This window comes from Pleurodeles waltl, chromosome 1_2 (assembly GCF_031143425.1).
Source record: "Pleurodeles waltl isolate 20211129_DDA chromosome 1_2, aPleWal1.hap1.20221129, whole genome shotgun sequence".
Taxonomy (NCBI): Eukaryota; Metazoa; Chordata; class Amphibia; order Caudata; family Salamandridae; genus Pleurodeles; species Pleurodeles waltl.
Genome location: NC_090437.1, coordinates 1,123,710,497 through 1,123,724,487, shown reverse-complemented (window position 1 = coordinate 1,123,724,487; position 13,991 = coordinate 1,123,710,497). Strand labels below are relative to the sequence as shown.

Below are 13,991 nucleotides of genomic sequence, written 5' to 3'. Positions count from 1 at the left end.
TGATGATCTTGGTCTTAAAAAATGTATAAAAATCTGAAGTATTTTTGTAAATTGTTCTTGAGTTATTCTTTTGAGTGTGTGTACATATTTATTAATACTGCGAATACAACAAATGCTTAACACTTCTCCAAGATTGTCCTACCTGTCAACCAAGCTACCATATAAATTAGAGCATTAAGTGGTCTAGTTTTTACCTCTGTAAACCGAGGTGGGGTTGCTTGGACTCTGCACAGTGCACATCATTTTTGTAACAGCCTCCTACAGTCGTTTGTAATAAAAGTTGCAATTTTACTCTGTCTTCAACTTTGGCCTGAAAATTATGAATTTGTATTTTTTTAATTAAATTCATGACAGAGTTTTTTTAATATGTTCTGTCAAAACTAGAAATGCACTTAAAACTGTAGTTGCAAATTAAAGCAGGAGAATACAGAAAACGTATGCAAACAATAACTCCGTTCCAGTCTGTTGTTGTTTTTATTTAATTTCATTAACACTCTATTCCCTGCTTGAATGATGTTAGGAATAAGTGAACTTGAGTTCTCTAGACAGACAGTGTGAAATACTCTGTAAATATATTCTGCTAGTATTAAGGACTTGTTACCGACTGGTACTTCTTGGAGGTGTTTATGTCTTGCTGAAGGCCCTCCTTCTCTCAACACACCAATGGTGATTTGCCCACTTTACAAGCAGTTTAGATAAATCGAGCGAGCTAAAGGGAAGCTTTGTATAATAACTTTGATTTAAGCTTCCTTATAAATTTGGAGAAAGAAATGTACTTAGCTGGTGACGTTTTAGTATGAAATGCGGCAAAACCAACTCCCGAAACACGAATGGGGTTCAGGTTTCATTGAGGCACAATGGACGTGTTTACAAAGGGTTTCACGTCATTAGTTCATGCCAGAGCCTAGAGTGCACGGACATCAGATTCCAAGGCCTCTTTGTTTTGGTAGCTTCCCCGCTTCTAACTCCCCCGCTCTAAGGGCTGCTTTCTTAAGGGCCAGAGATAACATCTTGAGCTGACCCTCGTTAACATTTACTGGAGGAGGACTAAGGCGTTGAGGCTAAAGGTCGTTATTCCTCTTTTTCGTTTTTTTTCTCCTTAATTGCACCTTTGTTCATCTTTTAAGAACCAAAGGGATAAAATACCAGCCTTTCCGACAAGGGGAGAGAGTGGGGCGCAGAAAACCCTCCCCATATCATTAGCTTAGTTCCTGCGCTTCTTTCTTTTGTCCGGTTTGGAAATGTAGCCTCTGTCCACGTGCATCACAACCGAAGTTATGGAGCGTCGTTGCCAAAGTGCATGTTTTCTGTACAATGTATGGATGTGGTACTGCTTTTCTGTGTCATAGGGAACTGAGAGGATTTGTGATTTTCTGTCTTGGGTAGTGAGCCAGGAAAGCGCTTTGCATAGCGGTGGAACCTCCCACCTGGTCTCCCACCCGGATCCCACAAACTCAGACCACACCAATTTTTGCTTTTGTGAAGAATCCCCAGGAGAAAGAGGGCCCCGTGCCAGGCGCCCGCAGTTAAATACCTTGCCGGCCACATTCCTTTTGCTAAATTTATGACCGGGCTGGACCCGGTGTCCCATTTCCTAACCAGTAACCTTCCTTGCCTGCCTTATCTCCCTCCCTTACGCCTGCCAAGTCCGGGTTCTGCTCCTCGGGGGATGGCCTCCACTAAGGCCCATGGTCCAGCTATATCCCCCCACCCCAAGGGGTGGGGGAGCCGAACAAAGTGGCAGGCCATAGGCCCACTGGCCCAGGTAGTTGGCCTGACTCGCAGGCTTGGGGGTCTATTCACAGAACCAATTACAGGCACTGCCACACACTTTCATAGAAATCAGTAGAGGCAAGGAATAACATTATCACCACACAGGAAAAAATATAAAAACAAATTAAAAATATTTTGTACATTTTTAAAATATAATAAATGATACTTTTATGTCTATTTTAAAAATGAAAAATAAAAAGCACATTACAATTTATATAAAACACATATTCAAACAAGGTTTGTCACACATGCAACATGACTGCTACTGCAAGGGGAGCTTGAGGGAGTGAACAGTCAACAATTCACCATACACATCCACAAGTTAAGCTCATTATAAAATCGAGAGGGCGTCTTGGGAAGTGCACCAGTGTCAAGCCCAAAATGAAACCCCTCCCAGACGTGAAAGAGACCGCCAACCCTCTCCCGGCTGTCTCTTGTCAGTGTACTCTCCTTCCTCAACAAACAAGAGGGTAGACGTTGCTGGAGTATTAACAGCCACAGTTTTATTACATTATACATTACATGATACCTAGCAAAACATCACAACTAATGGTCATAAACACATCACATGTATGAACTATTTGTTTCTTGGCTTCTCTGATTGTCATTTGGGCTTGTTTATCTATCTTGCTTGTTGCCAGTGTCTATGTACAGCCTCCTTGTAAATTGCCCCTTTGGTCAGATGCCTAGCATTTGGCGGCTAGATTCCCAGCTTGCTACTAGTTTTTGTGGGCTGTCCCCCTGGCTGTGCCCAGGCTGCAAGTGCCGTGTCCACCCACTGCTGATCCTTTGCTGGCCCTTGCCTGCTCCCCCATACTCCTGCCATAAGGCATCCCAAGGACACAGTTTGAGCAGGACTTCTTTTAGGCTATATGCCCCTGCTATAAGGCATCCCAAGGGCAATGTTTTAGCAAGTGTTCTTTTAGGCTATTGTGCTTCTGGCTGTCTGTGTTTTTTTTTTGCTTCCGCCACACTGTCTCCTCCCTTTGCAGCTCTTTTTGATAAACCGAGCTATATACTGTAGTTAGTGGAAACCTGTCCATTACTACCCTAGATCAGTGTATGCCATGTGCTTCTGGCTGTCTGTGTTTTTCGCTTCCGCCCCCAATCCTAGCCCAGACCTGCGGCTGCGACACCCGCTCCAGTGGTGTGGGTGGGTGGGTCAATGTTACCAGGCCGTTCTTGTTGGTGGTGCTGTCCTGCACTCCCCTTTTGACCTCGAAGGCTTCACTGTCCTGGTACCTCATTGGTGGTTTCAAAGGCCGCCACCCAATGTCTGTGTTTAATTTTCACGAGCTTGTGGCCTCCCACAGGTTGCCATTCCTGCACTCGGGAGGAGTTATTCACATGCCCTGAACTGGTCCTCTCTGCTGACCAGTCCGGGACCAAACCCCATCCAGACATGCGAGAGTCCGCCAACACTTTCCCAGCCAATCTCTTGACCATGTACCCTCCTTCCTCAACAAACAAGAGTATAGACGGTGCGGCAGTATTAATGGCCACAATTTATACATTACATGATACCTAGCAAAACATCACAACTAATGGTCATAAACACATCACATGTATGAACTATTTGTTTCTTGGCTTCCTTGATTGTCCTTTGGGCTTGTTTATCTATCTTGCTTGTAGCCAGTATCTATGCACAGCCTCCATGTCAACGGCCCCTTTGGTCAGATGCCCAGCGTTTGGCAGCTAGGCTCCCACCTTGCTACCAATTTCTGTGGGTGCTCCACCCGGCCGTGCCCAGGCTTCAAGTGCTGTGTCCGCCTGCTGCTGACCCTTTGCTGGCCCCTGCCTGCTCTCCCATGCCCCAGCCCTAAGGCATCCCAAGGACATTGTTTGAGCAGGACTTCTTTTAGGCTATATGCCCCTGCCATAAGGCATCCCAAGGACATTGTTTTACAAGTGTTCTTTTTGGCTTTGGTGCTTCTGGCCATCTGTGTTTTTTGCTTCCGCCATTCTACCTCCTCCCTTTGTAGCTCTATTTGATAAACGGAGCTATATACTGTATTTAGTGGGAACCTGTCCATTACTACCCCAGATCAGTGTACGCCTTGTGCCATTTACCAATGTGTGACCTCCGAGGTCATCTCAGCCGTGTCTGGGCTGCGCCTACCGTTTGTGAATAGTAACGCATCCAACGTGAGGCACAAACCAGCAACCCTGAGATTAAAAGCCTCCTGCTCTCCCGACTGAGTTATCTGGGCAAAGCTAACATTTGACACCTTGCTTCCAGAGGTGAGATTGAACCTCTGTATTAAGGAGGATCCCTGACTCCAAGTACCTGAGAGCCCGCTTCTAAGCGACAGCCTCTGGCTAACATTGCTTGCTATTTTTGCCACCTCAAGTTACTTTGAAACCATTGGTGGGCTGCAAACCCATGCCCGGTGAACCAGTACCACCATAGGCACAATGCTACACCACTAAGCTATAGTTCTTTATTTTTGCAATTCCCCCTCCAATTGTCTCCGTCACCCCATACGTCACAGTCTGGCAATCTCAATGTCACTTCACTTGAAATACTTCTCCTGTTACTTTCTTGTCTTTCTTTTTAACTAAATGGCCCACAGTGGCAATGCTGCTCACTGGGACTTAGTAAGGGTGGGGGCTGTCTGTCTGGTTCCGGGTTTCTTCCTCTGGACTATCCCTCCTAAATCTGCTTCTGCACAACAGAAAATCTTCTTGTCTGCTGTATAAGGCCACACTCCCCCATTATTATCAGAAGCACCCTATTCAGTGTCCCTTCTTGCCGGTAAATGGGCACATCCCTAAAGCAAAATTCACCAATTGCTTGTAGCTTGTGGTTTCTCGCATTGAGATTACAGCCAGCTGCCCAGCAACTCTGTCATTACATTGAGTATGCCAACGATAACTAGCGTTTACCCCAGCTCAACTCACTGTTGTAGCTGTCCGGGTGACACAGGTGGCCTTAATAATTCCTCACATATCACTTTGGGGGATTGACGGTGTGGATGACGCGACACCAAGTGACCATGCAATCCATTATCCACTAAAGGCGGGGGCATTTTCAGGTGTGAGTGAGTGAAGTGTGCCCTGGCCCAGGACCCCAGACTTTAAGTGGCTTCCAGCTGTGCCAGCCCTTCACTATAGATGGGCTAGACCTGATGAGCTTGCTTTATTTGAGTAAGTTGTCTTAAGTACCATTTCTTTGAACTTCTGGTTAGTGTGAGTAATGCAACATCCCTCAATGTTTGCTTATATCAACAGGACCTCACTTAGTATAAATAGGATGAGGTTACAAGTATTGTTTTCCATAATTTTAGTTAATGCCTTATATGAAGAAGTATATTGGTTTGTTGTATAGATATTTTAGGCATGTTTTTAGAAAGGTTATTTTAACAAATAGGCCTGCTGTTGTGCGCTTTAGCCAAGTTACATTTTATTCAGCTTTGTTTCATTTTTCTAGCATAGGACACATTTGTGGTTCTGTTTTATTTTCTTTATGTAGTTGTTCTTTCGCCTAGGAAAGCATTGTGTTTCTAGCAGGAAATTCTTTCCACATTTTTTGCTTTCCTCAAGGCTGCAGCAAGATACAGTTGCTGGCAAAGTGGTATGCTGTGTCTCCAACATTAACAGAAACATACACATCCTTACATGGGGACATTTTGTCAAAATATCAGCTGTTTTATTATAAAAACACTTCTCTGTCCCATACACATTAGAGGGAGATTCCAACCAGATGACCATGACTGCATGCTGGTTGCTGATTGCTGATTGCCTTCGCTACAGCTGCTTGCATAGACTACCGGATCCGTGGCCTACATGGGGATGGTGCCTTTCTAGACAACAGGCTTCCTTGCTCAGGTATTGGGGATAATTTCTTCCCAAGGGGGAAACCTGAAGGGCGACTTAGGGTTTATTACGCTGTGTTCTAACACAGCTTAGATAGGAACCACACGCATGGTGACAGTATGGTGGGACTGTTCCTGTGTTTCACTCTCCTTGACATCATTTTGCTTCTAGAGTGTTTTATCATCCTAGTTATTAAAATTCATGCCATTTTATCTAAGATGCAGCTAATTCAATAAACCTTATTGAACCATTCTCTGCCTCTGTTTGTCTTTTCGTGAGTGAGACTAATGTAACTGAGAGAAAAGGATGAGATCTGATCGATAACGATTCCCCAGAGGAGTCATTTCTGTATTGCGCCCAGTTGCCACAATCATCCCTGCTCTTAGGCACAGATGAGGCACTGGTAGTAAGCCGAAAAACCCGGATTAGGCTGACAGTTGTCACATGGTGTGGGATTGGACTCAGTTCCCCACAATTTAGGTCATTCTGCCCACAAATCCAGTAGCCTCATTAGGATAATGAGAGCCTACACGACAGGTTCTGGCTAGCAATCTATTCAGGTAAGTGCCTCAGTGCTCCACACCGTAATTCGAAGTGCCATAACAATGCCTCAAATTAACAATAAACTCATACACCCTGACCATGAACAGTGACAAAGGTGCTGTACCTTGATAGACTAGCCTAGCTAGGAACCTTACTTCCAACTCATTGTCACAGCTACAAATACAGGATACAACAGTTAAGTTCAAACATCATAGAATATTCTGTAAAAGTATTAAAAAGGCTTACAACTAAATTAACAGTACAGCTACTGAGTGCATGTGAGACAAAGGAGGTGTTGCATGGCACAATGTGGCCCGCACATCACCATAAGATTCCTACAAAGTGTAGACCCCAAAGGGCTTGATAGCTGCCGATTGTCCCACCGTTGACCTGAGGCAGTGTGCTACTGCCAAATACACATCAATATCTGGTGGTATGGACTGTTAGTTGACTTTGGGGCAAAGTTGGTGCTATACAGTTGAATTATTGTTCTTTGTACTTTACCGGTTCTCCACATTCAAGGACTGCACCTTCCATTTCTGCCTCTTCTTCACAGCAATCACCCCAAGCACCCCAGGCCTATTTAGTGCTTAGGCTTTCGGTAGGAGTGGCAATTTAATTCAGATGGGAGTGTTGACAACAGATATTGGCCTTATCGGAATTAAGAGATCACCGGAAGACTGCAGGATCTGTTTACTCTCACCAGGAGACAACAGCTAGGAAAACATGTTAAATGCTATTCTATTCCCAGGCTGTTGAAGGGGGGCGGGGGCTGTACTATATAAAAAATTGTGAGTTAAAGTACCTCCACTATGCTCTTGTCATACATGTTGACATAGGGGAAAAGTTTTCTTTTTTTTTTTAAAGTGTCCATAATCACACTTGCACTTCATTTACTTTGAGTGAGAAATTATGGAAACTATATTCTGGAAAATAGGAGTCTAACCTGCAACAGGAAAGGTACAAGCTCCCTCCTTGTTTACTAATTTCTTTGAGAGTACACAAAGAATGCTGGTATTGTGGATCACATAAGTGCTGTTGTTGACTCCCATGGTGGGTTCTGAACCCTTGCCTTTAATGGCATCTGAATGGATATAAGTAAAATTTGCTGCCACTAAGGTACAGCTCCCAGCAGCTGAGCTTTCTTTTGCAATCTGTTTGTCACCGGCGCCTAGCTCTGGGTGAACTCGCCATGAACTGATTCAATAGTAAACAGAGATGCAGTTTGACATACCACTGAAGAAAATGGCGCCCTTGAGATTGTTGGAGTATCTAGGGCTAAGGTTATAATTGAACACAGAATTCACTAGTTTGCTATTTAGGACTATATGACTGAAGGAATAAGCCACATTCTATCATGCACGCTTAGGTCCTTTGGACGCCAGAGAGGTAATGCATTGAGCAAGACTGTGTAAAGCGCAGTACTGTATTCAAACAACACCCAGTAGTGACCAGTCTGATCCCTTGCCTAACTACATATCATTTTGATTCAGCGCTGCACTAATGTGTCATGCATAGTGTGGAACATAAGGCCTATAACATTCCAGTTATAACGCGGGTGAAAACAGAGCACCTCACCTCACTGTATACAGGTACTGCAGTAAACACAGTAGGAGAAGGTCTCCCCGGGTGCCTCTCAATTCCGAACAAATAACCACAATGATGGAGTAGAATTAAGTACGCCTCTGTGAAACTAGACTGTTCACCTTTCTCTTGCTTATTGCTATAGTTGGGTGCTAGGTTGGTGTTAATGAGGGGAAAACAATGCCCAGACAGTGTTACCAAGTTTTGAATTAATGAATGTGGCCCATAATTTGCCTTTTCTCGCTGTATAATTGACTCAACCCTGTCACATAATTTAGCCTTTTCTCACTGCATAATTCCAAAAGCCCTGTTTTGGATTAAGAGAAGAGTATGTCTACTGAGAAAGTCAGAGCAAAGCTGGCGACTAGGCTCAGCGCTGTGATATATTTGCCACGCTGCTACACCTCGATGACTTATGCCTATTAAGAAGCCAGCAAAGTCCCGGCTGTCATTAGGTTATCTTCTCCCATGGGCAAGGGCTGAGACATCGATGTACTGTGGCCTGCCATGTCATCCATATGCCTCAATTGAGCAACTGCAGGCTGGCACATGGACCAATGCACAGGACTCATTGGCACACCAAATGCCACCGGAGGATCAGGTTTCACCACACCACTGGAGCTTTTGTAAGACAGGTTTGATTTTTCCACTGATACGAACGTCTTGTGTGTTCCACAAAGGCCAATGCCCAAGCAGAGGGCGCCTTGGGTTGCTGTGACCCGTCATTGGCTGTGCAATAACACGCCAGCAAAGCCAGTGGCATAACACTTGCAGCACAGGCCCCATAACCCCCAGTTGCCAGAGTCACTAATTTGCACCACATATCAACGGCATGCAGCGGCAGCCGGAACAAGCGAGTAATTCATTCATAAATTACCGTTAATGGCATTACTCCTAGTCCTACTCTCTCGCCTTCCTTAAGTAACCAATGAGGCCCCTTGCCTCACCTAGACCCCTCCCATCCCCTTTTAAAAAGTCCCCCCGCCCCAGGGCCCTCCTGTACAGAAACAAGCCAAAAGCAACTCAGTTGTCCTGTACCGGGAGGGTGGGAGGAAACTGTAAGAAAGGGGAGGGAGTAGGACTAGGAGTAATGCCATTAACGGTAAGTAATGGATGCATTACCTCCCGTCCCTCCCTCGCCTTCCTTAAGTAACCATTGAGACATAGCAAGAAATCAGGAGACTGACAACTGAGTTGCAATGCAGAAAAACACTTTAATTACAACCAATCCAAACAAAAAAACACCCCTATTCCATCATAGAGGACAATACCCTATGTCCCAAAACCAACTCTAAAACTCCAATTCAGCAATTCTGTAGTGCTGAGCAAAAGTGGAGGGATTGGCCCAAGTAGCTGCCCTACAAATCTCCACCAATAATGCGCCCTGCAATTCAGCCACCGTAGCCTCCATACCTTGAGTGGAATGAGGAGGCACTACCCTTTTCAAAGTATAGGCCAACAACACCATATATCGGATCCAGTGACTCAAGGAAGCAGTAGATGGCTTTTCCCCTTTCCCAGTAAGCCCAAAACGAACAAACAAAGAATCCCCTTTCCAAAAGGCAGCAACCACTTTGAGGTACCACAACAAGGCCCGACGCACATCCAAAGCATGCAACCTGACCTCCTCCTCTGAGGAAGGGTTGCAACAAAAGGCAGGAAGGATCACCTCTTGGCGGGCATGAAAAGCCGAATTCACCTTCGGGACAAAAGAAGGAACCGGAACCAGAACAACCCGATCCGGAAAAATGTTGCAAAAAAGGGAAACAGCAGGACAAGGCACCCAACTCCCCCAAATGCCTAGCAGAAGAAATAGCAACAAAGACACAAGTTTTTAAAGTCAAATGTTTCAAATCAATGTCTTCCAGAGGTTCAAAAGGCGGTTCTGTCAAGACATCCCACACCAACTGTAGACTCCAGGTAGGAAAAGAACGCACCAGCCCAGGAAATAAATTCAACAGGCCTTGAAAAAATGTTGGCATCAAATTTCCATCATCTTTCAAATTCTGCCAAGGACCCCGAAAGGCCTGGATTGCCACCCATCGCACCAGTAAAGTAGCCACAGACAACCCCACGCAGGCCCCTTTCTGTAAAAACTGCATCACCACTAACTGAGAGGCCACAGTAGGGTCAACTTGCTGTCGTAAACACCAAGAGGAAAAAAACTTCCACTGCCGATCATAGGAATGCAATGTGGACTTGCGGCCTGCAAGGTCACGGCCAAAGGACAAGGCACCCCCTGCCCCGTCAAACCTCGCCATTCAACCTCCAAGCAGCCAAGTGTTGCCTCTACAAGGACCTCCGGGAGAGGCAAGGAAACATCAGAGGAGAGGGATGGAGAGGAAGAACCAACTCCGATCCGAAGCAAAGGAAACCAATTTGCACGAGGCCAATGGGGTACTATCACAATGACTCGAGCCCCCACCCTCCGGACCCATACCAGAAAGGAGCAAAGTAACTGAAAAGGGGGGAACACATAAAGAAGACCCTGCTGCCACTGACAAGTCAGTCCCTCCACCACCCAAGCCTGAGGACACCGAAACAGTGGGGGGAACCGCCTCACCTTCACATTCTCTGGTGAGGCAAACAAGTCCACAACCAAACAACCCCACGTCCTCACCAGACAATGGAACAGAGGCAACCTGAGGGAAAAACCCTGGGAGGAAGGAATGATCCTGCTCAACAGATCTGCTCGAACTTTGCCCGCACCCTGAATGTAGGTGACCCGAAGAGACAGAACTTAGGGTCAGATGTATCAAAGGGTTTTACCCATTCTACGTCTATGGGAAAATGTGTTCGTACATATGGCCCATAATCCTGAGCCCAGAAGAAAATGGCCCGTGCAGTCAGATTCAGAGATCGGGGCCTGGTTTCTCCCTTGTCTGTTGATGTAAGACTTGGTGACCAAGTTGCCCGTCTGGACAAGCACCACTCCCCCCTGCAGGAGCCCCTGTAAATGCACCAGAGCTAGAAGAACAGCTTTCCACTCAATCCAATTCGAGGACCTGTCTGACTCCCGGACAGACTTAAACCCCTGTACCTCGTCTGAACCCAGCCACGCCCCCCACCCTGAAAGGCTGGCATCGTTCGTCACCACCACAGGCACCGTAGGAGATAAAGGCACCCCTATCCGGAGATGAGCCGACACCACCCACCAACCCAACTCCCTGCAAATGGACCCCGACACAGGAATCCTCACCTCAATCAGGAGACCAATGGGAGAGAATCCAGTTGACCAGACAAAGGAGATGAAATCTGGCCCAAGGGACCAGAAATATCACCAAAGCCAAGTGTCCCTGCAGCCGCAACCACTCAAGAGGTCTGGGATCCATTTGTGACAATACAGTGCCCACTTGCTCTTGAAGGCCCACCAACCTCCGTTCCGATACAGTCACCAACCCCCAGAAACCGAGATCCTCAGAAAACGAGCCCCGATAAATACCAGTTACTGGGAAGGTTCCAAATCTGATTACCCCCAGTTTACCAAACATGTGACCCTGGAGGACCTGGAAGACTCGTGCCACATGAGCCCGCAACTGATCTTTGCTGGAAGCCTGTACCAAAAGATCGTCCAGGTAAGGATGCACAAACACCCCTTCTGCATGCAATAGAGCTAGCAGCGGAGCCATCATTTTTTTGAAAACCCTGGGAGAGGATTTTATGCCAAAGGGAAGAACACAGAACTGGAAATGGTCTGGTCCGACTGCAAAGAGCAGGAACATTCGACAGGACTTAGTGACTGGCACATGGAGGTATGCATCCTACAGATCCAGAGACCCCAAAAAAATCCCCTGGGCCAATCAGAGGAATAATTGTTTGTATGGTCAACATCCTGAAGTGCACAGTCTTGATCCAGGAATTCACCCACTTGAGATTCAAGACAGGGCAAACACCCCAGACACCTTTGGAACAAAGAACAGGAAGTAATAAGCACCTTGTCCGTGTTCCCCCAGAGGCATCGTAGAGATGGCCCCCTTCAACAACAAGTCCTGAACCCCCTCCAGCAAGGCCACCCTCCTGCCACCATCTACAGGCAAGGGTGTCAGACGAACCCCAGTAGCTGGAGGAACAAGATGGAACTCTATGGAGTAGCCATTTTCTACAATGTTCAGGACCCAGCGATCGGTGACATCTCCTCGCCAAACGGACATAAAATGCTGCAGCTGTCCCCCAACCACCCAATCGCCCTCACAACTGTGATTGTCAGGAGCCCTTTTGGGAGCTCCCTTTGTAGACAGAACAGACCTCTTAGGAGAAAAGCGGGGCTGAAATATATGCTTCCTGGAAGAAGAGGACCGAGGCTCAAATTTGGGAGAGGACCTAGAATGTTTCTTCCACCCCTTGCCAGATGATTAACCCCCTTTATAAAGCAAGGCATGTTTCCTGTCCTTAAAGGCCTTAGAAATCATGGCCATTAACTGATCCCCAAACAGAGCCTGACCCTTGAAAGGAAGTCTCAGAAGTGCTGCTTTTTCCCCAGGGTCTGCCTTCCACTGCCTCAACCATAGAGACCTCCTGGCCCCAATCACGGCCCCAGACGCCATAGCCGATGTGCGGATAACATCAGAAGAAATATCTACCAACAATCAGGCTTGATGATCCATAATAGCTATCAATTCCGAACATTCAGAGACTCCTGAACAGCTAAAGCAAGGTTGTCAAAGCCCTGAATGAAAGACTGCGCAGAATATGCAGACAAGATACCGGCCTGTAGAGCTAAATACCCCACTGAAAAAGCCCTTTTCAGACCAGAGTCAACCTTCCGGTCAGTGACATCAGTAGGAGTACAGTCTTCCGGATTGACTGCGGTTTTACCAATAAACATAGCCAGCATGGAGTCCAACTGCGTGGAAGGAGGCAGAGCATCCTCCCCTTCTAGCAAATACAACTTCTGAAGAAAACGGGAAACCTGGGCCTTGTCAATCTCCTTCCATTCACAGAAAACCATATCCTTAACTGGCCCCTGGAAAGGCATAGCAAAACAAGATGGGGTAATATACTGAGGAAAGAAGTAAGACTCAACCCCAGCAGGTTGAAAAGAAGGGAAGCCCAGATTGTCCCGTACATGAGCCAAAATGTCCCACATCTACTCACTGGACACATATTTTCCCCCAGCATAAGTAAAAGGAGCATCACCCTTCAAGGAAGAGGAGCAATCAGCCGCCACTGATGCATGAGAGGTTAAGGGACGACCAGACTAGGCAGCACCAGCCTGGAGGACCCTGGAGACAGCCACCTCAATCATGTCCTGCACCTCCTCCCTAGTCATAAGAGGAGCAGGCCCGTCGATCGTACCCCTGGCCATACGTGCCGTCTTCAGGGGAACAGGAACTACCTCCCCTTCAGAGGACGAACAGGCGGACAAAATATATCTCCGCTGTGCACCCCTCTGCTCTGTCATGATGTAGCCACAGAATGCCCAAAGCCACCACAGGAACCCTTAAAAAAGGGAAGAGAACCTCCCCACTACACAAATGAAAATGCAGCAGAAAATGCCCCACCAATCAGGGCCAAAACCTATAATATTAAAAACGCAGGTCCAAAAGCCGTCCTTACCCTGCAGATGGAGAAAATCGTGATGTGGTGACCCGAAACCACAGCCCCAGCTGCAACAGAGCCGTCCAACTCCATCAGATGACTCGGAAGCCGCATCATCAGAGGCGACCACGCACACCTCGGCAAGACGCAGCCCGGCCAGGAAATTGCCGCCGGAAGCCTCGCAACTCGCTGCGAGGAAGACCGAAGCCCCTCCAGACCCCACCATGGAGGAGAAAGAAAGGTAAGTCTAGCGAGGCAAAAAGAAACAGGAGGGGCTTGGGGTGGAGGGACTTTTTAAAAGGGGACAGGAGGGGTCTAGGTAAGGCAAGGGGCCTCATTGGTTACTTAAGGAAGGCGAGGGAGGGAGGGACAGGAGGTAATAGCCGACAGCTCATTTTCCCATACTACGCCCCCGTCCTCATGAATATTAGGTTCCCCTTAGGAATCCACAAATGAACATGGCCATTCTCCCACTTAGGCCTAAGCTTAGGGGAAAGAGGGGCAGGATGGCCATTGACCTTTTATTTTTATGGTCAGGTCTGTGCTCCTGACTGATGAAGCACGTTTGAAAATAGGAAGGGCAAAATTCAGCATTTCCCCAGAGCACTGTAGACAATAAAAGGTAAAAGCCTTGTGTTTAACTCCCACCTCGTTGTAGCCCTTTGTGCATAATATCGCGCCACAATCAAGGACCGGTCCTAAATTGGTCAAACAAAGCCCACATTTCTGTCACCCAT

The 13,991-nt window shown here is 46.9% G+C and overlaps 1 protein-coding gene across 2 annotated transcripts in view; it reads right to left on the bottom strand.

Annotated features, from left to right (window-relative positions):
- Positions 1–13,480, bottom strand: part of PROM1 (prominin 1) — a 616,480-nt gene extending 603,000 nt beyond the window's left edge. For both annotated transcript variants that reach the window (XM_069202406.1, XM_069202442.1), the window contains exon 1: positions 13,273–13,480. In XM_069202406.1, the coding sequence (XP_069058507.1) occupies positions 13,273–13,480 (208 nt within the window). The remainder of the gene's footprint in view (positions 1–13,272) is intronic.
- Positions 13,481–13,991: the final 511 nt, after the last annotated feature.